At 35.0% G+C, this 25,587-nt stretch overlaps 1 protein-coding gene across 1 annotated transcript in view; it reads right to left on the reverse strand.

The window, feature by feature from the left end:
• Positions 1-25,587, reverse strand: part of EYS (eyes shut homolog) — a 395,623-nt gene that overhangs the window by 48,409 nt on the left and 321,627 nt on the right. Inside the window, exons 5-6 of the mRNA XM_050788644.1 lie at positions 19,869-20,062; positions 17,905-18,032 (exon numbers count right to left, since the gene is read on the reverse strand). Of these exons, the coding sequence (XP_050644601.1) occupies positions 17,905-18,032; positions 19,869-20,062 (322 nt within the window). The remainder of the gene's footprint in view (positions 1-17,904; positions 18,033-19,868; positions 20,063-25,587) is intronic.

Consider the following 25,587-nt stretch of genomic DNA (forward strand, 5'->3'; position numbering starts at 1 on the left):
ACATACTCATAGAAATTACATTAGTTGCTTTGGCCATATTACTTAAAAATTTTAGAGTGGTTAATAAAATTAAATTTGTCCTAACTTTAAGTGTATTATACTCTGCTATTTCATAGATGAAAATCTTTATGTATTTTACTCTACTACTCCACAGACAGTAAGATATATTTACTTTACATCTCTCATTCGGAGGGCCTAGCTAGATATACAGAAATCACTCCAAATACCAACTTAATGGAAGGTAGCATCCCTTCCTATTGAGGATGAGCATGTAGTAGCATAGAGAAGAAGAGAAGAGCTTTAGCATATCCTAAAAGTTGATGAGTTTCAATTTTCCTTTTGAGTTAGAATGGACTGAATTGGCCAACAGCAGTTAAAGATGCATGTGATATTTGGACTTATTTTGTGTTGCAGTTTCCAAAGAACAGGATCAGGTCTATGACTTGAAGAATGAATATTCAGCCATTAAGAAGAATCAGATCCAAAGGGTGTTGGACGAGCACTGGGCAGCAGCAACTCTGAGAAAGTGTTTCTAAACACAGCAGGTTTTATTGATCCAATTAAAAAAAAAAAAAAAGGGCCAAAGATTTTCTACTCTCATATATACTAGGTAAGAGGCCCCCAAATACTATCTGCAATGTGTGCCCCAGAGAGGTTTAATCCAAAGGTGGAGGACTAATGTGTACTAGGCTTAATACCTGGATGATACAATAATCTGTACAACAAATCCCCATAACCCAAGTTTACCTGTGTAAGAAACCTGCACTTGTATCCTAAACTTAGAAGCCCTCCTCTCCCCTCCCCTCCCCTCCCCTCCCCTCCTCTTCCTTCAGAAAATTTTCCTACTGAGTTTCAGGCAATCATCTCCAATCCGCCACTCACAGTGATAGCTTGAAATCTAAAAGGAGCTTCCAAGTCTTACTCGTAAGAAAAATTACATCCTATCAACTCAGCCTGCTCTCAAGGAAAAAGAAAGTTTCAATAGTAGCCTTGACATTGAAGAATGCAAAACAGAGAAAACAAAAGCAAAGAAAACAAAAGCAAACTCTGGAACAACATAGACCTTTTTAAGAAATGTGTTTACAAAAGTGCATTAACTCCTGTTGAAATGGTCAGAGAGACTTACAGCTAACTAATTTGAGCTACGCTAGGTGTCTAGCAGCCATTTTAGTCAGAGGCCAATTGAGGTAAATATGGGGGGAGAGAAAAGAAAGACTTTTCAGATCACCATATTTCTAAAACATCCAATTTATAGTTGTGTTTTATATAAAACTATTTTGAGACTTTAGGGTAAGGGTAACCTCATGATTGTGATGGAAATATTTAAGGTGTCATTTTAGTGGTAAAATGGGAGATGATAGATAGGAAAGCAGTGAGGATCTTTGAAGATACATGAAAGGGAAGGAAAAAAAAAAAACAAGGAAAATAAAATACAATAGTGGAAAAGAGGAGACAAAAAAAAAAAAAAAAAAAAAAAAAAGACATACTCTAATCTTCTTTTACTTGTTCTCTTCCTAAAATGATTTCTTAACCACCGACTTCAATATCTTTCTATTATTAGGTTTCCTTTTCCCAATAAAGCCAATATTCATTAGTTAATTAGCTTTACTCTATTTTTTGGACATAGTATTCCAAACTTTGTCCAGTGACCTGTGGAATGCACACTACTGATTTTAATGAGAAGTGTCGGGCACTGTTGGTAACGCAGCATTAATAGAGTAGGGACGGCAATATCAGAACAAAATTCCATCACCAGCATTTTGATAAATGTTTTATGTAATACAGAAGTATTAGTATTTATAACTGCTATTTAGTTTTAAAGTTAGAATAATTTATAAATTAAAATAAAAATCAGTGAAACAATATTTACTACATCTTAAATAGGTTTCAAAATGTATTTTTTAAATATTAAGAAAAGCCCATAAATTTAATAAAATTAAAAATAAAATGTTCAATATTTTACTAACAAACTATTAGTAAAAATTATTACTGCATTAAAATAATAAAGTAATTCATAAAACAAAAAAATAGAAAAAAATATTTTTTAAAGCGTTAACTTCAAATTAGAAGTATACTTTTGCTTAAAGTTTTCCAGTGGCCGAAACAGCTTTTTCAAACTCTATACTAGTCTAGTAAATGGAAAGGAGATAGCTATAAACTAATTTCAAATAGTTTTCTCTTCCTGTGCTATCTTGAAATACTCTCATCACTTGTTTGAAAACTTAGAATCAATTTTTGATACATTTTTTTTCCAGGACATGAACAAAATTATATTTATAATTTTTATAATGTTTAAGTTGTAATTTTTGCCTCAAAGCATTGTAGTTCACATTTGTCTCTCTGGTTTCATCATGCATACATGGAGATTCTGATGGAAAGTTACTTGTATCAGTTTCAATGCTGTCATGTACCTATTCCACTACTTGGGCAAAAAAGCCTTTGAAGGAAATTAAGATTTATTTTTATAATAGAATCTTTGCAACACTATTGCATGCTTACACACTGTGACTTGTATGAGCACAGACAAATGTCTAGACTTATGGACTACTTCATATGATGAATTTATCTTTTAACCATAAACTGAGCAACAAGGTCACTTCCTGGATCTCAGGAAGCAAATAATTCAGATGTAAAAGTTATTTAAAGATGAAAATAAGAATCTTAGACAAAACTATCTGTATTTGATAATTAAAATTAACATGCTATGCCTCTATCCTAGAATATAGAAAGCTAGTATTAAACCTATTAAAACAGCAACTCCTCTGCTTTATTATACATTAGTTTATGGGGAAGGGAGGGGAAATTAACAATACATGAGTATAATGACAGATAGGGAGAGGTGCTATATAATTAATTAATTTAATTCAGATAAAAGTGGAGGGAGAAATTGAGAAGAGGTATTTCAACGCTGTGTCAGGATCAACAGGAAAGGCATCTTTGAGGAGATAATGGTTGAGTGAATAGCTGAAGGAGTGTACAAATTGCTACTATGCTTTCTGGGAAGCGTGCACTTCAGAAAAGGGAATGGCAAATACTGAGGTTTGAAGCAGGAGGTCCTTGAGATATTCAGGAAACATCTCAAAGACCAAAGTGGTGACTTAGTAGGAGATAGTGGCAGAGAGAGAGGCAGGAGGAAAATATGGCTCACCTTGTAAGCATTTTAAATACTTTATGTTTTATTAATGCACGGGAACCCCCTGAATCACATCGGCAGAGGAATAACATGATTTTAAAACATATATTTTATGTGGATTTTTTGTGGATAAAAAAATGATAAATAAGCAAACTATTTTACACTTGCTTTACCTGTAACTTTCAGCATCTAAAATAATGACAATCTGTTTTCTAGTTGCTCAGGTCAAAAACTATAAAGCCACTATATTTGATTCAGTCCACTCTAAAGAAACATTGTATTGGCCGGGCGCGGTGGCTCATTTCCCAGCACTTTGTTCTTTTTCACGGTTTCTCATTTAGTCGGGCGCCTGTAGTCCCAGCTCTAAGGCAGAAATGGCAAACCCGGGAGGCGGAGCTTGTGATTCCGGACTCACATCCGTTAAAAAAAAAAAAAAAAAAAAAAAAAGAAACATATAAATATACATCCACAATCCAACCCCTTCTTACTATGCCCTCCCTCCAATTCTAATCTAAGTCACTGTCCTACCCAGATTACTATACTATAATTACTCTAATAGCTTACTAACAGGTCTCTTTGCATCTGCCCACGTCTCTGTATAGTTTCCTTTCAAAACAACAGTCACACGACAATTTAAAAATATAAGCCAAATAATATAACTCATTTGCCAGCAACACTGCAACACTTGCCATTGTACTTAGACTGAAAATGAAAGACTTTAAAAAGGCATTCATGATCTAAAACTGCCCCAGATTCTGATTTCTCTTCTATCTTCATTTCTGCTACTTCCCTTGCTTTCTCCAGAGCAGTTAGTCTGGACTCATGCATGGGTAGGCTGAATAGGCTAAGGATTTTGCAATAGGTACTTCCTCTGCCATGAACACTCTTCCCTTAGACAGCTGTACATTCCCTCACATCATTCAAATCTCCACCAAAATATTAGCTTTTTTGATAAGACATCCATTCACTATTTGACATGCACCAGAATGAAGGTTCGAAACAATGAGGTCAAGAGGGAGGTTATTGAAATGTTCCAGCTGAGAATTTGACTTGAACAAGGGTGTTAACATTCATAATGATAAAAGTGTTCATATCCATGATATGTAGTTATGGGAGAGTTTAAAGGATTTGTTGATGGACAAGATGTGTCAAAAGAGAGAAATGAAGAAATCAAAGAGTAATATAAACAAATACTGGCAGAAAAGAAGGTTTGTCCAGGACTCAATAATCAATTATGAATTTGGAATACATTAAGTTTGAGCTGCTATATTAGATATATATAAAATGGACAAGAGTTTAATGGTAGGATGAGAATTAAACAGGTTTAGTGTTTTCAGGTCAATGGATCATAGAAAAAGAGTCAAGGAATTTGAAAGTGGATGTGTAAGTATGTTTTTAAAAAGAAAATGGGGACCTGCAGTGGGCACTAGACACAGGAGTGTCAATGCAGTCATATAATTTGAGGTGCCTGTTGCTTTTTAAAAAATTTATGAAATTTTGTCATTACAGTGCATGAGTGAATGAACTTGAAATACAGGAAGTGGTGATCAGACAGTGAAAGAATTTAAATTAAAGGTATTGCAGGGTGTGCAATTACAGGCATGATAACTTATACGATAAGACCATGGGAGATGGACTGAGGTGAAGGAGAGGGGAAAATTAGCAAAATAATTATCAAAAAATTTAAACAACCAAAGCGAGTGGATTACCAAGAGGGATGCCAAAGTTATCAAAAAATATCACCACAGTGGTGATAAAGAAAAGGTCAGCAAGCTAGATGCTAAAACATTTAGTAAAGGATAAGCAGAAACTGAGAGTAAAGCTACTAGAAAACGAGCCAGGGAGAGGGTAAGGGGGAGAGAGTCAGAGAGAGAGACAAGATACAGCTGCTGGCTAGGGTTTTCAGAAGGAGAAGGGAAAAAAAAAACGGCCTGAATATGGCAACAAAGGCAATGCTGTCTATATACTTCATTGTCTATGGTACACAACTGTAGAAGAACGAATACTGACCAACTAAGAAGGCTACAAGAAAAACTGTCCTCAGATTTCAGTGAGAAAAAGAAAGGAAGGTATAGAAAAAATATTGTGGGTTGGGCGTGTGGCTTATATCTGCAATCCCAGCACTTTGGGAGGCTGAGGCAGGAGGATTTCTTGACTCCAAGAGTTCCAGACCAGCCTGGGCAACATAGTAAGACCCTATGTCCACAATTTTTTTTTTTTTTTTTTTTTTTGGAAAAATTAGCCAGGTGAATAATCCCAGCTACTCAGTTACTCAGGAGGCTGAGGTGAGAAGATTGCTTGAGCCCAGGAGGTCGAGACTGACATGAGCTTGGTTCGCAACACTACATGCCAGCCTGGGTGAAAATGTGAGATCCCATCTCTAAAAACTAAAAAAATTAACATAAAAAATTAAAGAAAAAGAAAATATATTGTGGATACTTGGAAAATATTCTGTGGACAAAATGAGATACAGAAGACACAGTGGAAGAATATTGGATATTAAGAAATATTGGAGGTTGTGCAGAGCATTATGGGGCTAAGTTTCCTTTAATCAGGTATGCCAGGAAGACTTAAAGATTTCATGATGTTAATTCAAATTTTATGTGCATATGTCTGTATTAACTTATTATATTTTATATGGAAATTAATAATCCAAGGAAGGAAAAAAGTTTATACTTATGAGAACATATGTTCTTAAATGAGGCACTTAAGGGGCCAGATTACAGTATACCTCCTGTCACCTACAACAGTACCCCAGAATGTAAAGTCGTATTAATAGTATCAAAAGTTACTCTTCATGAGAAAATGGCAACAATGTCCTAGATATTTTTAATAGTTATATAGTTTATGACCAGAATCTGAAGTTAAAAACTATATTTAAACTTTAAAAAACTTTTTCCTATGTTAAATTTCAGAATGATGGATTCAAAAGTTAGCCTTATAAATGTGACTATTGATTTCAAGCAAAGAAAAATGTAGCAGCTCAGCTTTTGAGAAAATTAACTCCAAAAGATTAAGCTTTCCTGTTGAATATTATTGAGTGACCAACTGGAAGCATTCCATTAATTAATAAATTCCTCATGCAAATATGTGATTGCTATTTTAAAAATCATTTTTCAAAATTAACAAGAAAATATAATTTTATTATATGTTGAAATATGTATACCTATGCATTTCTGCAAATTCAGTGTTCTATTTCAAAGTCACAGTGCATACATACTTAATTAGTTGTATTTGTGACATAAACTGAAAACCTTAAGTTTACCCATGACTGACATGGTGAGATTTATCACAAGCCAAATTTTAAAAATGCTGAAACTGACTTGCGGGTGGGGGTGGGGGAAGGTATGTTAATACATCAAATTGAAATTTAAGTAGTGTAAGTTATAATATAAATTCAGTGAGTAGAAAACAGAAAAAAAAATACAATAAGCTGAGAATATAAAAGAGAACATCATTATCCCTTGAAATATCTCAGAATCTGGGAGGAGAAAATAAAAGGCTTAGAAAGCAAAATTCTCGGTACCACAACATTTCTGATTTTTAAAAACATAGTATTCATATTTTTCTAATATCTATTCAGTGGCATATTTTACAAAGTTTTCTCCCAATTAATTTGGTTAAATAGTTGATTTTCAGACTTGAAAAATTGTTATATTAGAAAGACACCAGGTGGCTTAATGAAACTTCATTTCCTGGTTCATTTCCTCATTTTACTCTAAGCAGTAAAAGTTTGATCCTCCTGATATGTTGAGAATATTGGAGTCATTGCATTCAGTAAAAATTGAGAGAGAGAGAGAGAGAGAGAATGTTTGTGTGTGTAAAATGGCAATATTAATAATGTAGTTCATGATAATCTTCAAAGCCAGTACGTGACTTTGGTGAATAAACACTTTCCACTCTACACAAGTGGGAAGTATGGTGGAGAATTCAGAAACCTACATGTCAGGTCACAATGACTTTCCCTTCTGAACTTCCATCCAAGAGGTGATCAAGGACTCTAGGAAGCATCACTGGAGCTGTGTCCTGCAGCGCCGTGGACAATGCCACCTGTGTAAGTGAAGTGGAATACAGAGTCCTGTAGATTTAGCACTGCCTTTGGAGGAATTTCCAAATGTCTATTGAGCTCTGTGAGCTCCTAACAAAACCCAGCACTACTAACTTCATACCAACACTCACAGTCAACCCACTCTGATCTACCTTTGAGGCCGTTAAAATTAATCCCTGATTACCATTACCTCAGATACCCCAGGAAGTCAGCAGTTTCCAAGTCATCCCTCAATGTGTGATTCTTTTTCCCCAAGCAGCTCTGTACACTTCTTTCATATTCTTCTTAGGAATCTCTTTCCTTTGACTGTAAACTCTCAAGTGGTGGCTATTCTCTCTCCCTCTTCTCTCACAGCTCAATGTCTACATGTTGTATAGTTGTCTTTATCTTTTCCTCATGCCCTATCCTCCTTAAAAGCCTTACTTATTTGAAGATGATGCCATCAAACCATGCTACCCATATCTTCTCCTTGTCATAGTCATAGCTAACCTTCCTGAGCATCCCCTCTAATTCTTTAACATTTAACATCTGACTTGTTATATCTTTCTCTAATGTAATCCCAACCTTACTTTCTTTGTTTGTTTGTCTGTTTTGAGACAGGGTTTCACTCTTGTTGCCCAGGCTGGAGTGCAATGGTGTGCTCTAGGCTCACCACAACCTCCACCTCCTGGGTTCTATGGATTCTCCTGCCTCAGCCTCCCGAGTAGCTGAGATTACAGGCATGTGCCGCCATGCCTGACTAATTTTGTATTTTTAGTAGAGACAGTGTTTCTCCATGTTGGTCAAGCTGGTCTTGAACTCCTGACCTCAGGTGATCCTCCCGCCTCAGCCTCCCAAAGTGCTGGGATTACAGGCATGAGCCACCACGCCCAGCAATCCCAACCTTACTTTGTTATTTTTTCCAACTTTATTGAAGCATAATTGACAAAGTTATATAAATTTAAAGTGTAAAACGTGATAATGATTTGGTATACTATATATTGTGAAATGATTACCCTTAGTTAACATATCTGTCACCTTGCACAGTTATCATTTGTATGTGTGGGGGAATAGCAGGTAAGATCTATTCTCTTAACAAATTTCAAGTATGCAATGCAACATTTTTAGCTATAGTCATTACTTTGAACATTAATTCCCCAGAGGTTATTCATCTTTTTTGTCTTTTTTTTACTTGATACATACCGTTTGTACGTATTTATGAGATACATGTGATATTTCGTTTCATGCTTAGAATATGTGATGATCAAGTCAGATTTAGGGCATCCATCACTTCCGGTATTTACCATTTCTATGTCTTGGAAACATTTCAAGTTCTTTCTTCTAACTGTACTGAAATATACAATATTATAACCCTTGGAACACCCTCCCCCATTTCTCTCAGCCCCAACTGCCTGAAAACCAGTATTCTGTTTCTATGACTTTGACTTTAAAAAATTTTACATATTAGTTAGATGATACAATGTTTGTCTTTCTCTGTCTGATTTATTTCACTTAGCATAATGCACTCAACATTCATCCATGCTGTCGCAGATGACAGAATTTCCTTCTTTATGTGGCTGTGCAATATTACATACATACACATGCAAACACATCACATTCTCTTTATCACAATAGCCAAGGCATGGAGAACACCTAAGTGTCTTCATTATTTCAATATCTGCAAAGTTTATTTATTTGCAACATTAGCATCTCCTAGGAGTATATTGTCTCAACTCAAAGATCTGAATTTTCCCTCTAACTCTACAACCTACTCCCACTCTAGTATGCTATATACTACCATAATATATAACTATATGATCTTCACAATGTTAACTTACATAATCTTGATGTTAAGTATTTTATATTCTATGCACAGCCTCATTTCTCTTTCTAATTTACTCCTTGTAGTTCTTTTCTCCCCTAGTGCTTATTCCATCCCACAATCCATTGACCCTACCAACATTTCAGTGTCTGTCATCCCCAACATATTCTCTACTGCCTCCTTGTGTGAATTAGATTACACCTTTTACTTCTATAATCACTTATTGCATACACCCTTAAATCACTCTCTTTCCCCTCCATTGTCATACCCTGGTCAAGGCTCAATCCTACTTTAATTCAATACCCTAACTATTTCTGATGGGCATATAAGTAAACTACACTGGGTTTGAGATTGACACACATGATTGCAGACTGAACTTACTTTAAATTCATGTTCACTTACTTCAAGGAGATGCTGTAGCATGTCAGTAACACTCTATTTTCCTCATACTCACTTTGATTGCTATTTCACCAGACATTGCTGCTTATTTCACCTGAGTCCATCAGAAGACACTTTCCAAATGATTCAACAACCACACATTTAAGCAACGTATTCTACTGTTCCTTCCATTACAATTCATTTAACATCTGCCATCCTATCTAAGCTAACTCCTCTGCTTGTGCCCTATATCCCAACCCACTTCTACTACTACCTAAAAATAAACTATTTTGAACTTTCCTTAGTTGCCAGTTTATTAGCTTCTCTAATAATTGTCTGTATTTTTCTCATCTTAACTCATGGAGTCCTTTTAAATCTCATATTCTAATCCATTAACTCCCTCAAATATGAGTGTCCCAAGTCTCAGTCTAAAACCTTCTCATGTTCCTATCTGGGCTCAGTGTGACGTAATTTCATTGAGTTACCTGTTTTGATTTCTATTTTTTCTAAGCTAACTTCTTTATTTATTTATTTATTATTTATTTATTTATTTATTTTACATTTAGGGACTACAAGTGTAGTGTTTGTTTGTTTGTTTGCTTGTTTTTTGTTATTTTAACATGGATATATTACATAGTGGTGACGTCTGGGCTTTTAGTGTACCCATAACCCAAATAGTGAACATTTTACCCAATAGTACATATTTCATTCTTACACCCTCTCCTACCATCCCACCTTTTAGAATCTCCAATATCTATTATTCTACCCTGTATGTCAATGTGTACCCATTGTCTAGTTCCCACTTTTAAGTGAAAAGTTAGGCTTTTTACTTTCTGGTTCTGAGTCATTTCATTTATGATAATGGTCTCCAGTTCCATCCATGCTACACAAAGATATGATTTTATTTTGGGTGCCTAAGTTGTATTTCATGGTGTGTGTGTGTGTGTGTGTGTGTGTGTGTGTGTGTGTGTCGTTTTTAATCCAGTCATCCATTGATGGACACTTAGGCTGATTCCATGACTTTGCTATTGTGGATGGTACTGTGATAAACATATGAGTGCAGATGCTATTTTGATATAATGATTTATTTTCTTTTGGGTAGATATCCAGTAGTAGGATTGCTGGATCAAATGGTAGTTCTATTTTTAGCTCTTTGAGAAATCTTCCTACTGTTTTCCATAGAGATGTACTAATTTATTTTTCTATCAACAGTGTGTAAGCATACCCTTCTCTCTGTATCCTTGTCAACATCTGTTGTTTCTTGACTTTTTAGTAATAACCATTCTGATTGGTGTAAAATGGCATATCACTGTGGTTTTATGTATTTATCTGATGATTAAAGATGTTGAGCATTTTTTTTATATATTTGTTGGCTGCTTGTATGTCTTCTTCAAATAAAAAAATATTTCTTCATGCCTTTTGCTGACTTTTAGTGGGGTTATTTGATTTTTTCTTTACTGAGGTGCTTGAGTTTCTTGTAGATTCTGGATATTAGCCTTTCGATGGATGGTTTCCTTGAAAATGTTTCTCCTGTTCTATAGGTTGTCTGTTTATTCTGTTGACTTAAAATTATACTACAAGGTTACAATAACCAAAACAGCATGGTATTGATATAAAAAATAGACACATAAAATCATGAAACAGAATAGAGAACCACATACCTACAACAAATTGATCTTTGACAAAGTCAACAAAAATATACACTGGGGAAAGAACATCCTATTCAATAAATAGTGCTGGGAAAAATAAAGAATTACATGCAGAAGAATAAAACTAGACCCCTATCTCTTACCATATTCAAAAATTAACTCAAGTTAGATTACAAACTTAAACATAAGACCTGTCATTACAAAAATCCTAGGAAAAAAAACAAAAAAAAAAAAACACTAAGAGAAATTCTTCCAGACACTGGCCTAGGCAAATAATTAATGACTAAGTTATCAAAAGGAAATGCAACAAAAACAAAAATAGACCAAAATTGAATATAATTAAAATGAAGGTTTCTGCACAGCAAGTTTCCTGGTTTTAAATGTCATGTCTCTGGCACTGGTTTCCAAATTTATATATTTAGCCCTGATAATTTCTCTAAAATGGAAACATACTTGATATCTACTTCAGTATCTCTACTTGGCTCTTATAGGTGTCTTGTCTAATGCTTTCAAAACTGACATCTTGTTTTCCTCTTCTGACAACCAGGCCCTTTTTTCTACAGACTTTTCTATTTTGGAAATGGTATTAGAAAACTGTTTAGGTTTATTTCCCAACCTTTCAATTGAGCAAACAACCTTAGAGTTACCCTTGACTTATTTATGTTACTTCACATCTAATCTTTCAGCAAAAGATTGAATTATTCTTAGAAATATATTCCATATCTGATCCTTAATTACCATAATCACAAGTCATCTCGATGGCAGTGTCAGTCACCACCAACTCTGGGCTACATAGTCACAGTAGTTTTCTAAGTGGTCTCCTTTCCATTGAGAACATACACCAACACTCTATTCAATAAAATTGAGTCAGAGTGATCATTTAAAGCAGTATCTGCCTACTAGAATGTAAGTTTCTTATGAAAATAGTTTCTTGTCTCTTTAAATTTTTTTGGTCTTTTTAATGGTTGCAGAAGAGTTTTACTTAGAGTAGGAAAGTTTCTGAAAAATATATAAATATTCTTTAAATTAAATAAATTAGTCATTTAATGTCACAGCCCAAGTCAAGACCTTCTATTTCAATCATAAAGATACAAAATAATTATTACATATAAATTACATAATGCATCAAATAAATTAGTTAGAAAATATTCTATACATAGCATAGTAAAATAATTTAGAAATACAAAAATGAGGTGGCATGTCCAAGATGGCCGAATAGGAACAGCTCCAGTCTCCAGCTCCCAGCGTGAGCGACACAGAAGACAGGTGATTTCTGCATTTTCAACTGAGGTACCAGGTTCATCTCACTGGGGAGTGCCGGACAATCGGCGCTGGTCAGCTGGTGCCGCCCGACCAGGGAGCTGAAGCAGGGCGAGGCATCACCTCACCTGGGAAGTGCAAGGGGGAAGGGAATCCCTTTTCCTAGCCAAGGGAAACTGAGACACACAACACCTGGAAAAATGGGTAACTCCAACCCTAATACTGCGCTTTACAAAGGGTCTTAGCAAAGGGCACACCAGGAGATTATATCCCACACCTGCCCCAGAGGGTCCCACGCCCATGGAGCCTCCCTCATTGCTAGCACAGCAGTCTGAGATCTAACTGCAAGGCAGCAGCGAGGCTGGGAGAGAGGCAGCAGCGAGGCTGGGAGAGGGGCGCCCGCCATTGCTGAGGCTTAAGTAGGTAAACAAAGCTGCCATCCAAAGGAACGCAGCTGACAGGCCTTGCCATCTCTGTGAACTCCTAGATTTTGAAGACAAAATTTATTCTTTTACTCCTCTTAGCTTGAGTAAGGCTGTGGACAATTGATAAATGTTACAAAAAACTGAAAAGGGAGATATCTGACTCCCAGCTAAAAAGGTATACGTGGACTTCGAAATTTAAGGTATTTGTAATTCAAGTTTATAATCATTTTCATCCAAATTACTATATAATGCAAGACTTTTTAGTAAACAACATATTTATTGGAAAAATTTCTTATTCCCAACTCATTTCTTACTATGTGAATAGGAGCATAAAAAAATACTTATCTACAAAATAGTAAGCTATTTATCACAAATTACTAGCCAGAAAACACTGCTTAGATTATATAATATTAATTCATTTGGATTTTGGATTGTGCGTCAGTTTCTAAAACAGACAGGCATAAAGGCAGTATAAAATGTTCAGCCACCACAATATAGACATTATTATTTGAAAACAACTCAGCCTTTAATTTGGGGATATTTATTAATATCTAAGTATTTATTTTGATCATACAAAGAGTAAATATGTATTTCTCCATGTTATGATACACTGCCATAATGTATTCCTTTTAAATAATCAAATATTGATGATATTTGATTAGATATTTAGTGGTACTTATTTAGACATAAATATTACTTGAAATTATACTGGGGGGTGCACCCAAGATGACCGAATAGGAACAGCTCAGGCCTGCAGCTCCCAGCGTGAGCAACCAGAAGACGGGAGATTTCTGCATTTTCAACTGAGGTACAGGGTCCATCTCACTGGGGCGTGTCGGACAGTTGGCGCTGGTCCGCGGGTGCGGCCCGTCCAGCAAGAGCTGAAGCAGGGCGAGGCATCACCTCACCTGGGAAGCGCAAGGGAGAAGGGAATTCCTTTTCCTAGCCAAAGGAAATTGAGACACACAACACCTGAAAAATCGGGGTAACTCCCACCCTAATACTGCACTTTACCAAGAGTCTTAGCAAACGGCATACCAGGAGATTATATCCCACACCTGGCCCAGAGGGTCCCATGCCCATGGAGCCTCCCTCATTGCTAGCACAGCAGTCTGAGATCTGACTGTGAGGTGGCAGTGAAGCTGGGGGAGGGGTGCCCACCATTGCTGGGCTTAAGTAGGTAAACAAAGCCTCCAGGAAGCTCAAACTGGGTGGAGCCCACCACAGCTCAAGGAGGCCGGCTTGCCTCTGTAGACTCCACCTCTGGGGACAGGGCATAGCTAAACAAAAAGCAACAGAAACCTTGGCAGAGGTAAATGCCCCTGTCTGACAGCTTTGAAGAGAGCAGTGGATCTCCCAGCATGGAGGTTGAGATCTGAGAACGGACAGACTGCATGCTCAAGCGGGTTCCTGACCCCTGAGTAGCCTGACTGGGAGACCTCCCCTACTAGGTGGAGACTGACACCTCACACCTCACACAGTGGGGTACACCCCTGACACGAAGCTTCCAGAGCCAGAATCAGACAGCAACATTGGCTGCTCAGCAATATTCTATCTTCTGCAGCCTCCGCTGCTGATACCCAGGCAAAAAGGGTCTGGAGTGGACCTCAAGCAAACTCCAACAGACCTACAGCTGAGGGTCCTGACTATTAGAAGGAAATCTAACAAACAGAAAGGACACCCACACCAAAACCCCATCAGTGCCTCACCATCATCAAAGACCAAAGGTAGATAAAAACCACAAAGATGGGGAAAAAGCAGTGCAGAAAAACTGGAAATTCAAAAAATCAGAGCGCATTTCCCCCTCCAAAGGAACGCAGCTCATCGCCAGCAACAGAACAAAGCAGGACGGAGAATGACTTTGACGAATTGAGAGAAGAAGGCTTCAGTCGATCAAACTTCTCAGAGCTAAAGGAGGAACTACGTAACCAGTGCAAATAAACTAAAAATCTTGAAAAAAGAATGGATGAATGGATAACTAGAGTAATCAATGCAGAGAAGACCTTAAAAGAACTGATAGAGATGAAAACCATAACATTAACACGAGAACTACGTGACAAGTGCACAAGCTTCTGTAGCCAACTCAATTAACTGGAAGAAAGAGTATCAGCGATTGAAGATCAAATGAATGAAATGAAGTGAGTAGAGAAGCGTGGAGAAAAAAGAGTAAAAAGAAATACAAAAATGAACAAAACACATTCTTCTTGAATATCTTACAGTAGAGTAGGTTTTTCTAGTAATTCAAAATCATTTTCATAAAGTAGTCAGCAATATTACAAAAATATTTGATTTTCTTTTAATAGATAACTAATAATTTAGTGCGCAACAAAACTACTTGTATGGCTAAAGATTAACCATTTACAATACGTGAGTAATCTAACTTAGTGGTTTGTAAAGAATTTCAGCATATTTACGTGGAAAGTTTTCAGTTATAAATAACATAATCCTAACTCAAACAGACTAAACCAATGCAGGGAATTATTGGCTCATATTGTTAAACTGTCTATAGGCAGTTCTTTCTTCATAAAGAAATTGATCATTGTTCTGGCTCTGTTTTTAATCCTTTCAGATGTATATCTGTTTTGGCTTTGTCTCCTTGCTGAACTTCATGGTTGCAAAATGACCTCCAGTTGCACAATTACATGCTGCAACACAGTTTCTTAGTGTCACTGTAGAGTGTGGCTTTCATTTCCCTTTAAAACCCCTAGTAGGAGTTTCATTGTTAATCTTAAGTGCAGACTTTCTTCCAAATGGTTAAAGTATCAACTTGCAAAAGTGCCAAATATACCTTGAAAAAATTTACCTTCTAGGGCCAAACAAGCAAGTAGGGGGTGAAAAAGTTATCTCACTTTTGTAGATGGAGAGCAGTAATGCTAGAGAAGAGTTAGAGGAATTATCTAGGAATTCCTAGTATTTCGATGGCTAAACCACCACCCAAATACTGGTCAACTATCCTTTTTTAAATATTTGTTGCATTTTTTGCAATTGTTGTATTTCACAAACTCCATATTATTTTCAAATTATTATCCAAAGTATTACATAAACAATCAAATCATTCTTCTGTAATTTAAGAGAGTCGCCAAAATTGTATTCAATCTGTCTGATACCTCCAAGACATCAATTATTCCTTTTCCTTTCCTATCAGGCTCTACTTGTGTGCTACCTGCTCCCAGCTTTGCCACTTTTGATACTTTACAACTCTTTCTGCTCATAATAATAACATTTTTATGCTAACTTCCCATAGACACCTAAAGCTTTCAGTCTTCTAGGTGGTAAGGAATTTTCTGATTTTTAACTACAGGAGAAAATTAATTTCTTTCTAATTGTATTGCTTTAAGTTACTAGGTACCAAATAAAAATTTCCATAACCAATGTTTCACTGTCTTTCTCAAGGAGGTAATTCTGCTTCAGTTTCTCTCTCATCTACCCATATAAATTTAGATCAATAGCATATATTCAGGTAGGAAACTAATATCATCATAATCACTCTATTCTTCTCCTTTCCACATTTGACTCCTTTTCACCTTAACACATATTTTTTCTCCCAAATTCAGAAGAGCAAAACTTCAGTAGAAAAGAATAGTTAAACTAGGTGGAAGGTATAAGACAATTTCCCACATTGATGCTGTTTAAGGCCAAGCTCATCTTGACTAACAGTTCTCAAAGTATGGCGTCTCTAGATCAGGAGCATCAGCATCACTTACGACTTTGTTGGAAAGGTACATTTGCAATCCTCATTCCAGACCTATTAAATTATAAACACTAGAGACAAGGAACAACCATTGGTACTTTAGTTCTTCAAGAAGTTCTAATTTCAAAGTGTTAGAGTCACTGACCTCAGAAAACATACCTCATAAGTTAGTAACACACAGATAAATCCTTAACATAAAAGCATTGAAGTCAAGTCGTTTTTATTTATTATTATATTCACTAATATTCTTTGACTCATATGAGAACAGAAAAATAGATTTCAGGATTAATTTCCTGTCATTATTTTTCAACTTCACACTTAATTAATATTTATTATATCTCAATTATTTCACCTGAGCCAGAGTTAGCAATTTTCTTTCTAATCAGTCAGTTTTATGTTTGTAGAGGAGATGTGTCTGTTTTTTTTTGTTTGTTTGTTTGTTTTTTAAGTTGATCACTTTTCTAAGTACATTCACTAATATACTAGCATATTAAGGCATAGAAATAGAATTGTAAATTAAAAGTAAATGTTTTTAAAGGGATAGCATTTAGGTTTACTGATGAATTAATACACGATTGAAGGTATGCAAAAATTTGACCGAATGGGTTAGAGTTTTCAGTATCTTGATATAATGATGAGGTTTATTGTCATTTCTTTTGAAAAAAGTCACATTTCAAAAGGTTAAAAAAAAAAAAAAAAAAACCTTTAAATTTGGATTCCTTTGAAATAGATTAAAGTATTGTACAGTGTGAAGTGGATGCATATTCTAAGTTTCTTTTCAGTGTGTTCCAAGGCTATTCTGTACCGCACATGTTAATTTTCTGCTTTTATGAATTATTCTAAAATTTTGAGGCTACTTACTGCTTTTCAATAATGCCCAACAGAATTTACTTTAAGCAGCCAGATAAAAGTCAAGCAAGTGTGAAGGGTACAAATTGTATTTCTTAATGATGTGAGAAAATGTCTATAAAGCTATTTAAAATTGACTAAATTATATGCCCAGATATTTAGGTCACTTCTGCCATTTATAAATGAGTAATCTGTGGAAAATTATTACTTAAAGAAATAATGAATTCCTAAAAGTCTGCCTAAAGACCCTAACTAATATTTATCTGCTGAGGTCTGTGAAATACAGGAAGAAATAGTTATTCTATTATTTTAAAATATTTCAACACTATGTGTATAATAGAAATAATGCTATGGAGACATACATCTCTCTTTTCTTTCTAGACCTTCAATTATTATTTGGTTATATTAAAACCTCCATTATGAAACAAAGTATTTGTTTTATAACCGTACACCTAAACTATGCTTGATAATTTCTCAAATATTTATTTTAAATTAATACCATAACAATTAACCCAAAACATGGAACAAAATTTTACTTTAAATTAAAATAGAATATTATATATAATTAAGTAAAAGTTAGGGTTAAAACCAGAACATCATTATATTTTTATTCACATGATTTAAAAATCCATATATTTTATATTAAAAATAAACAGAAAATTAATCATACCTGCAATGATAATCTTTTTCACATTTCTTAAATGTAGCATTATTCATCAAAGGAAATGACTCACATGATGTTTGAATGCTCTTACAAAGCAAATCTGTAAATATTGGTGAACAGATGCACATAACATCCTACGAAAGATTAAAAAACATTTTTACAAAGTAGTTTGGATATTTTAAAGGTAATGAATAGGTTCTTACCTGGAGAAGGGCTAAAACTATTTTCATGAACTTGGAGTAGAAATTATCTGTCAACATTGTGGCAGATTCTATTTTCCAAAATGTCACAACACCTTCTCCAATCTCACACAGTCTTCCTGCTATGTGAAATCAAAACTCCTCTATTATGAGTCAGGGTCTACATTCCCTTCCTCTTGAATGTAAGCAGGATTGTGACCATGGATAAAAAGATGCTTTAAACGCCATATAGATTCTATCTAATTATCTTAGGGTTCTTGCTCTTTGAACCCAGCCACCATGCTCTCAGGAAGTTCAGGCCACATGGAGAAATCATGTTTAGGGTTGTGGCTAAGAAGGAAAATAGAATTAAAGTACTTCTATGAATTAATAGTTAAGCACACATCCGTTAAAAGTCACATCTTAAGATTCCTTTAACTAGTAAAGTTAAAGAATGTGTTCAATTGTTCATTATTTTCAAGTTTAAAAGCAAAACATTTTAAATGATACTATTAATAGTTCTTCATAGATTATTGTACTAGTTTTTTATTTATATAACAACTTTTTATTTATATAGCAAATTATTACAAACTTAGTAGCTTAAAGCAACAACAACAACAACAAATCATTTTCTTAGAGTTCCAGAGGTCATAAGTCTGAAAAGTTTCAGAAGGCTAAAACCAAGATGTCTGCTGTGTCCCTTCTGTAGGCTCTGCAGGAAAATGTTCCCCTCACTTTTCCAGCTTATTCTAGAAGCTGCATTCATTTTTTTTTTTTTATGGTCCCTTCCCCCATGTTTAAAACCAGCCTCATTACATCATCGAATCTCCCTTTGACTCTGATTCTTCCATCTCTCTCCTCTATTTTAAAGGACCCCTGTGATTACACTGGATCCACCCAAATAATCCAGGATAACATCAGCTGATTAGCAGCCTTTATTCCATCTGCAATCTTAATTTCCTCTTGCTGGGTAACATAGCACAGGCACATATTCCCAGGATTAGTGCATAGACATGTTTATTCATTTTATTTTTATTTTATCTTTTGGTGCAGGATGAGGGGCATAGTCTGCCTACTACAATAATAGTTTCCTTGATTTTCAGAAGAAGCATGTATTATTGCTCTTTGCCCCTGTATCTCCAAATATTTGGGTCTAGTATATTGTACATTGGTAACAAATCTTTGCGCATGGTAGAAGTAATTTCAGGTGGAGTAAAAAATGTTCTTCTATAAGCTTTTATCTGTATATTATGTTCTATATAATTTAACTAATTCTTCTCAGCAAAAGTTCAGCAATTTTTTTTTGATAAAATAGACAGTTCTCCAGGGAAAAAAAATTCTTTTCAGAGTGTTAGTAACAAAACGTTCAGGAGGTTGGAAAAATAAACTCTTAAATTTCTTTAAAGAATTAATGATAAATATGAGTCTAAATTGAAAGACAGTAATTTGTGAGAACTGCTAACAAAATATTTCCTACTCTTATTTATTCAAATGTTAAAATGAAAAGTTAAAGTATAACAATATTGAATAACTAAAAGATGAACAAAATGCAGTAAGTAAAAATGAAGAGTATACAAATTTATATTCTTTTAAAAGGCAGAATACCAATGGAAGAGCAAATTTTTTCCTATATAAATAGGAAAAACTAAAATAAGTAGATTAGTCTTGCTTTTCTGAGTTTAACAATTAAACTACCTTATTGAGAATTCTAATTATTTATTCTTTTCAAATTGCTTGGTAATAGTAAAAAAAATTTGAAACCACTCACTTGTATGTTAGATTGAGACTTACATTTGATACTTTGATGCCGTCGGTACCATTCTCACACAGTATTAATGAACACTCACTGACATCAGTTTCACCATTTTGGCTGGAAGATCCTTTTGGGCATTCATAAGTGTAAGCAGAGCTGCTATTTGGGCAAATTCCTCTTTTCCAACAGAGCAGAGAAACACAAGGTTTTGTTGACACCTCACAGAATGGACCTTAAAAAATCACACACAAGAAAGACATAAAAGGAAGGAAGGAAAGAAGAAATGAACATAGGTATGTAGCAAAACATTCTAGAAAATTTCTCTAGAGTTCATGAAATATTTTTCTTTAACAAATTTATTGCAGTGTAAGTTATATATTATAAAATTCATTCACTGCAATTCTACAATTCAATAAATTTTGCAAATGTATAGAGCTACTCAAGCATCATCAGAATGCAGTTTTAGCAAAATTCCATTACCCAGAGAAGAGCTCTGTTGTTGTCAATCTTTGTACCCAAACCCACTTCCAGGCATTTCATTAGAAAGGTATGATGGAGTATGTGGTCTTTTGTGATTGACTTCTTTTGCATAGCATTTTTTAAAAAGAATTTTCATATTGTATCATGTATGAGTAGTTGGTACTTTATATTGCTAAAGAATAATTCACAATATACACAACATTTTGTCAATCCATTCATCCTTCAGTGGACATCTGTTTTCAATTTTTGGTTCCTATGAATCATGAATTCATATACAATTATTTGAGGGAATAGATATTTTCATATTTCTTGAAAAGATTCCCAGGAGTGGAATTGCTGGATTTTATGGAATATTCATGTTTAACATTTTAGGAAACTGCTAACCTGTTTTCCAAACTAGCTGTGCCATATTAACATTCTCATCAGCAATGTGTCAGATTTATGTTTCTCCACATTCTTGCCAAGATTTGATATTGTCCGTTTTCTTTATTGTAGTCATTCTAGTGAATGTACAATTGTATCTCACTGTGGCTTCAATTTGCATTCACTAATGACTAATTATTTTGAGCATCTTCTGGTATGTGTATTACTCATGTGTGTATCTTCAAAAATGACATGTCTATTTAAATCTATTAACTATTTTTAAATTGAGCTATCAGCTTTCTTATGATTCAGAACATTCTTTGAGTGGGTTCTTTGTATATATTGAATAAAAGTCCTTTATGAAAATACTTGAAAGTATTTTCTCCTTGCCTTGCCTTTCCATTTTCTCACTTGTTGACATTTGGATAGCAAAAGTTTTTATTGAATGAAACCCAATTTATTAACTTTTCCTTTATTTAATTAAGTCCATTTTGTCATTTTTATATCATATCTTTTGGTGTCATATAATTGGTGTCTAATAATATTTTGCCTAACCCAAGGTCATGAAGACATTTTAATATATTTTATAATTTTAATATATTTTATAATTTCAGCTCCTCTGTTTAGATTCCTAATCCATTTGATTTATTTTTTATATGATGTGGGATAATTATTTAGATTATGTGGTTCACATATACACATAGAATTGTTATGACACTTTTTTCTTTTAAGACTGTCCTTTCCTCATTTGTTTGTTTGTTTAGCGACTGTTAAAACTGACCTATGATAAATATGAAAGTTGATTTCTGGCATATCAATTATTTTTTCCTGATTTATATGCCTTTTTATGTGCAATAATCCACTGACCAGAAAAATACATAATGCATATAGCTATATGGTAGGTTTTGAAATTGGGTAGTCATTCAACCTTTCCTTCTTTTTTTCCAAAAATCATTTTAGCTATGCTATGGATTGTTTTTGTAGCTTCCTATAAATTTTTCTATGAGCTTGTCAATTTCTACAAAAAGCCTGCTGGAATATTATTAGGAATTTTATTAAATCAATAGATACAATTGGGAAAAATTTCCATCCTGACAAGATTGAATTCAATCAATGAATATGCAACGTATCTCCATCTTTTTTACTATTCTTGCAATTTTCTCAACATTGTTGCATAGCTTTAAGTTAAAGTCTTGCATTTATTTGTTAAATTCATATCTAAGCATTTTGATGGTCTTGTAACTAGAATTGCTTTCTTAATTTTATTTTTGAATTTTATTTTTATTTATTTATTTTTTTCAGTCAGAGTCTCACTGTGTTACCCAGGCTGAAGTGCAGTGGCGCGATCTCAGCTCACCACAACCTCAGCCTCCTGCGTTCAAGTGATTCTCCTGCCTCAGCCTCCCAAGTAGCTGGGACCACAGGCATGCACCACCATGCCTGGGTAATTTTTGTATTTTTAGTAGAGATGGGGTTTCACTATGTTGGCCAGGCTGGTCTCGAACTCCTGACCTTGTGATCTGCCCACCTCGGCCTCCCAAAGTGCTGGGATTACAGGTGTGAGCCACCACACCCAGCCTTGAAATATTGTTTTTAATATATAGAGAAAGGCAAATGACTTGTGTATATTAGCTTGTAATCTGAAAACTTTATAAACCCGGTTACTAGGGGGATTCCTTAGGATTTTCTACATATTAGATTATGTAATTTGTGAATAAAGACAGTTTTACTGCTTTCCTTTCAACCAATATGTCCGTGTGTGTGTGTGTGTGTGTGTGTGTGTGTGTGTGTGTGTGTGTCTAACAAATAGCCTGGAACCTCCTATGTTCCAGTGTTAAATAGAAATGGTGAAAGTAGATATCATTGTCTTGTTTCCTAATTCTTCGGAGAAAGAGAAAAGATGTCATCCTGACACCTTTAGGATGATGTTCCCTAGACATTTGTCATAGATGCTTTTCATCAGGCTGAAAGATTGTTTTTCTATTTCTAATTTGTTGAGAGTTTTTATAATGAACAGGTGTTAGATTTTGTGATATGATTTTCCTGCAACTATTGTGATGATTATGTAGGCTTTGTCCTTTATTATATTAATATGGTATATTACATTAATTGACTTTCAGATATCAAAATTATCTTCAATCCTGGGAAAAAATTGTACTTTATCAGGATAGAAAAATATTTTTAAATGTGATTGGATTCAATTTTCTCATATTTTGGCTGAGATTTTCTATCTTTATTCATAAGCGATATTGGTCTTTAGTTTTCTTGTGGCAGCTTTGTCTTTGGTTTTGGTATGAGGGTAATACTGGCCTGATAGCATGACTTCAGAAGTGTTCCTTTCTCTTCTCTTTTTTCTTTTCTCTTCTTTTAAGAGATTAGTGCCAGTTGGTGAGAATTGGTACTAATCTCTTAAATATCTGGCAGGCCTATATGAATTTTCCATTTTTCCTTGAGGCATTTTTAGTAATTTACATATATTTAAGAATTTATTTATTTCATCTAAGTCGTCACATTTGTTGGCCTAATGTTGTTCACGTTATCTCCTTATAATCTTTTAAATTTTGAGTGGTCATTAATGAGTCCTCACTTTCAATGCTTGCTTTATTTACTTGTGTCTTTCCTTGTATTTTTTCCTTGTTCATTCCGACTAAAGATTTGTCCATTTTGTTTTCCTCAAAAATCAATTTTTTGTTTCATTGATTTTCTCTAAGAAGTTTTAATGATTTCTGTACAAATCTGACTGTTCTCTTTCGTTTGTATGCTTTTCATTTAATGTGTTCTTTTTTCCATTTATTTAAGGCTGAAGCTTAAAATATTGATTTGAGAGTTATTTTTCTGGTGTAGAAACTTGGGACTATAAGCAATGTTATAAGTGCTTAGGCACAGTATAAGCACTGTTTTAGCTAAGCACTGTTTTAGTTACATTTCATAACTTTTCATAAGCTTCCATATTATTCTTTTTCTTCTTTGTTTTTTGAGATGGAGTCTGGCTCTGTTGCCCAGGCTGGAGTGCAGTGGCCGGATCTCAGCTCACTGCAAGCTCCGCCTCCCAGGTTCACGCCATTCTCCTGCCTCAGCCTCCCGAGTAGCTGGGACTACAGGCACCGGCCACCTCGTCCAGCTAGTTTTTTGTATTTTTTAGTAGAGACGGGGTTTCACCGTGTTAGCCAGGATGGTCTCTATCTCCTGACCTGATGATCCACCCGTCTTGGCCTCCCAAAGTGCTGGGATTACAGGCTTGAGCCACCGCGCTCGGCCTTCTTTTTCTTCTTTACTCTCAAGTTATTTCAGAAATTTATTGTTTATAATAATTTCCAGATACGTTAAGATTTCTAGAAACAATTATGTTGTTGATTTCTATTTAGTTTTGTGAGGGTTGAGGAACATATATGATATTTTTTGTATTCCTTTAGATTTATTAAGACTAATTTTCTTGCCATACCTATGTGTTGATACACTATCTATCAACATCACAGTTGTACAGTGAGGTTTGGCACTTGAAGGGATGTGAAAGCAAGTAACTCTTTAAACTTTATTTCCTAGGCAAGTCACTTGCCTCTCCCTAGTTCCTGCTCTACTAAGATCATGTGAATAGAGTTAGCAAACTAGTACTATTAAGGCCCAAGCCTGGAGTACCCACTGCAAATTTTATAGAACTTAGATCAGCATGTGTTTCACTTCACAGTTAAAATACACTTGTCAATCTGTTCAATCTGCTGTCATTAGGTACACCATAGTGGCATTAAAATGTAACTGCAGTAGTAGGCTGACAGGCCTTGCCATCTCTGTGAACTCCTAGATTTTGAAGACAAAATTTATTCTTTTGCTCCTCCTAGCTTGAGTAAGGCTTTCGACAATTGATACATGTTAGAAAAAACTGAAAAGGGAGATATCTGACTCCCAGCTAAAAAAGATATACGTGGACTTCGAAATTTAAGGTATTTGTAATTCAAGTTTATAATCATTTTCATCCAAATTACTATATAATGCAAGACTTTTTAGTAAACAACATATTTATTGGAAAAATTTCTTATACCCAACTCATTATTACTATGTGAACAGGAGCATAAAGAAATACTTATCTACAAAATATTAAGTTATTTACAACAAATTACTAGCCAGAAAATACTGCTTAGATTATATAATATTAATTCATTTGGATTTTGGATTGTGTGTCGGTTTCTAAAACAGACAGGCATAAAGGCAGTATAAAATGTTCAGCCACCACAACATAGACATTATTATTTGAAAACAACTCAACCTTTAATTTGGGGATATTTATTAATATCTAAGTATTTATTTTGATCATACAAAGAGTAAATATGTATTTCTCCATGTTATGATACACTGCCATAATGTATTCCTTTTAAATAATCAAATATTGATGATATTTGATTAGATATTTAGTGGTACTTAATTAGACATAAATAATACTTGAAATTATACTGGGGGGTGCACCCAAGATGACCGAATAGGAACAGCTCAGGCCTGCAGCTCCCAGCGTGAGCAACACAGAAGACGGGCGATTTCTGCATTTTCAACTGAGGTACCAGGTCCATCTCACTGGGGCGTGTCAGACAGTTGGCGCTGATCTGCGGGTGCAGCCCGTCCAGCAAGAGCTGAAGTAGGGTGAGATATCACCTCACCTGGGAAGCACAAGGGAGAAGGGAATTCCTTTTCCTAGCCAAAGGAAATTGAGACACACAACACCTGGAAAATCAGGTAACTCCCACCCTAATACTGCACTTTACCAAGAGTCTTAGCAAACGGCACACCAGGAGATTATATCCCACACCTGGCCCAGAGGGTCCCATGCCCACAGAGCCTCCCTCATTGCTAGCACAGCAGTCTGAGATCTGACTGTGAGGTGGCAGTGAGGCTGGGGGAGGGGTGCCCACCATTGCTGGGCTTAAG

Source organism: Macaca thibetana, chromosome 4 (genome assembly GCF_024542745.1).
Source record: "Macaca thibetana thibetana isolate TM-01 chromosome 4, ASM2454274v1, whole genome shotgun sequence".
Classification (NCBI taxonomy): domain Eukaryota; kingdom Metazoa; phylum Chordata; class Mammalia; order Primates; family Cercopithecidae; genus Macaca; species Macaca thibetana.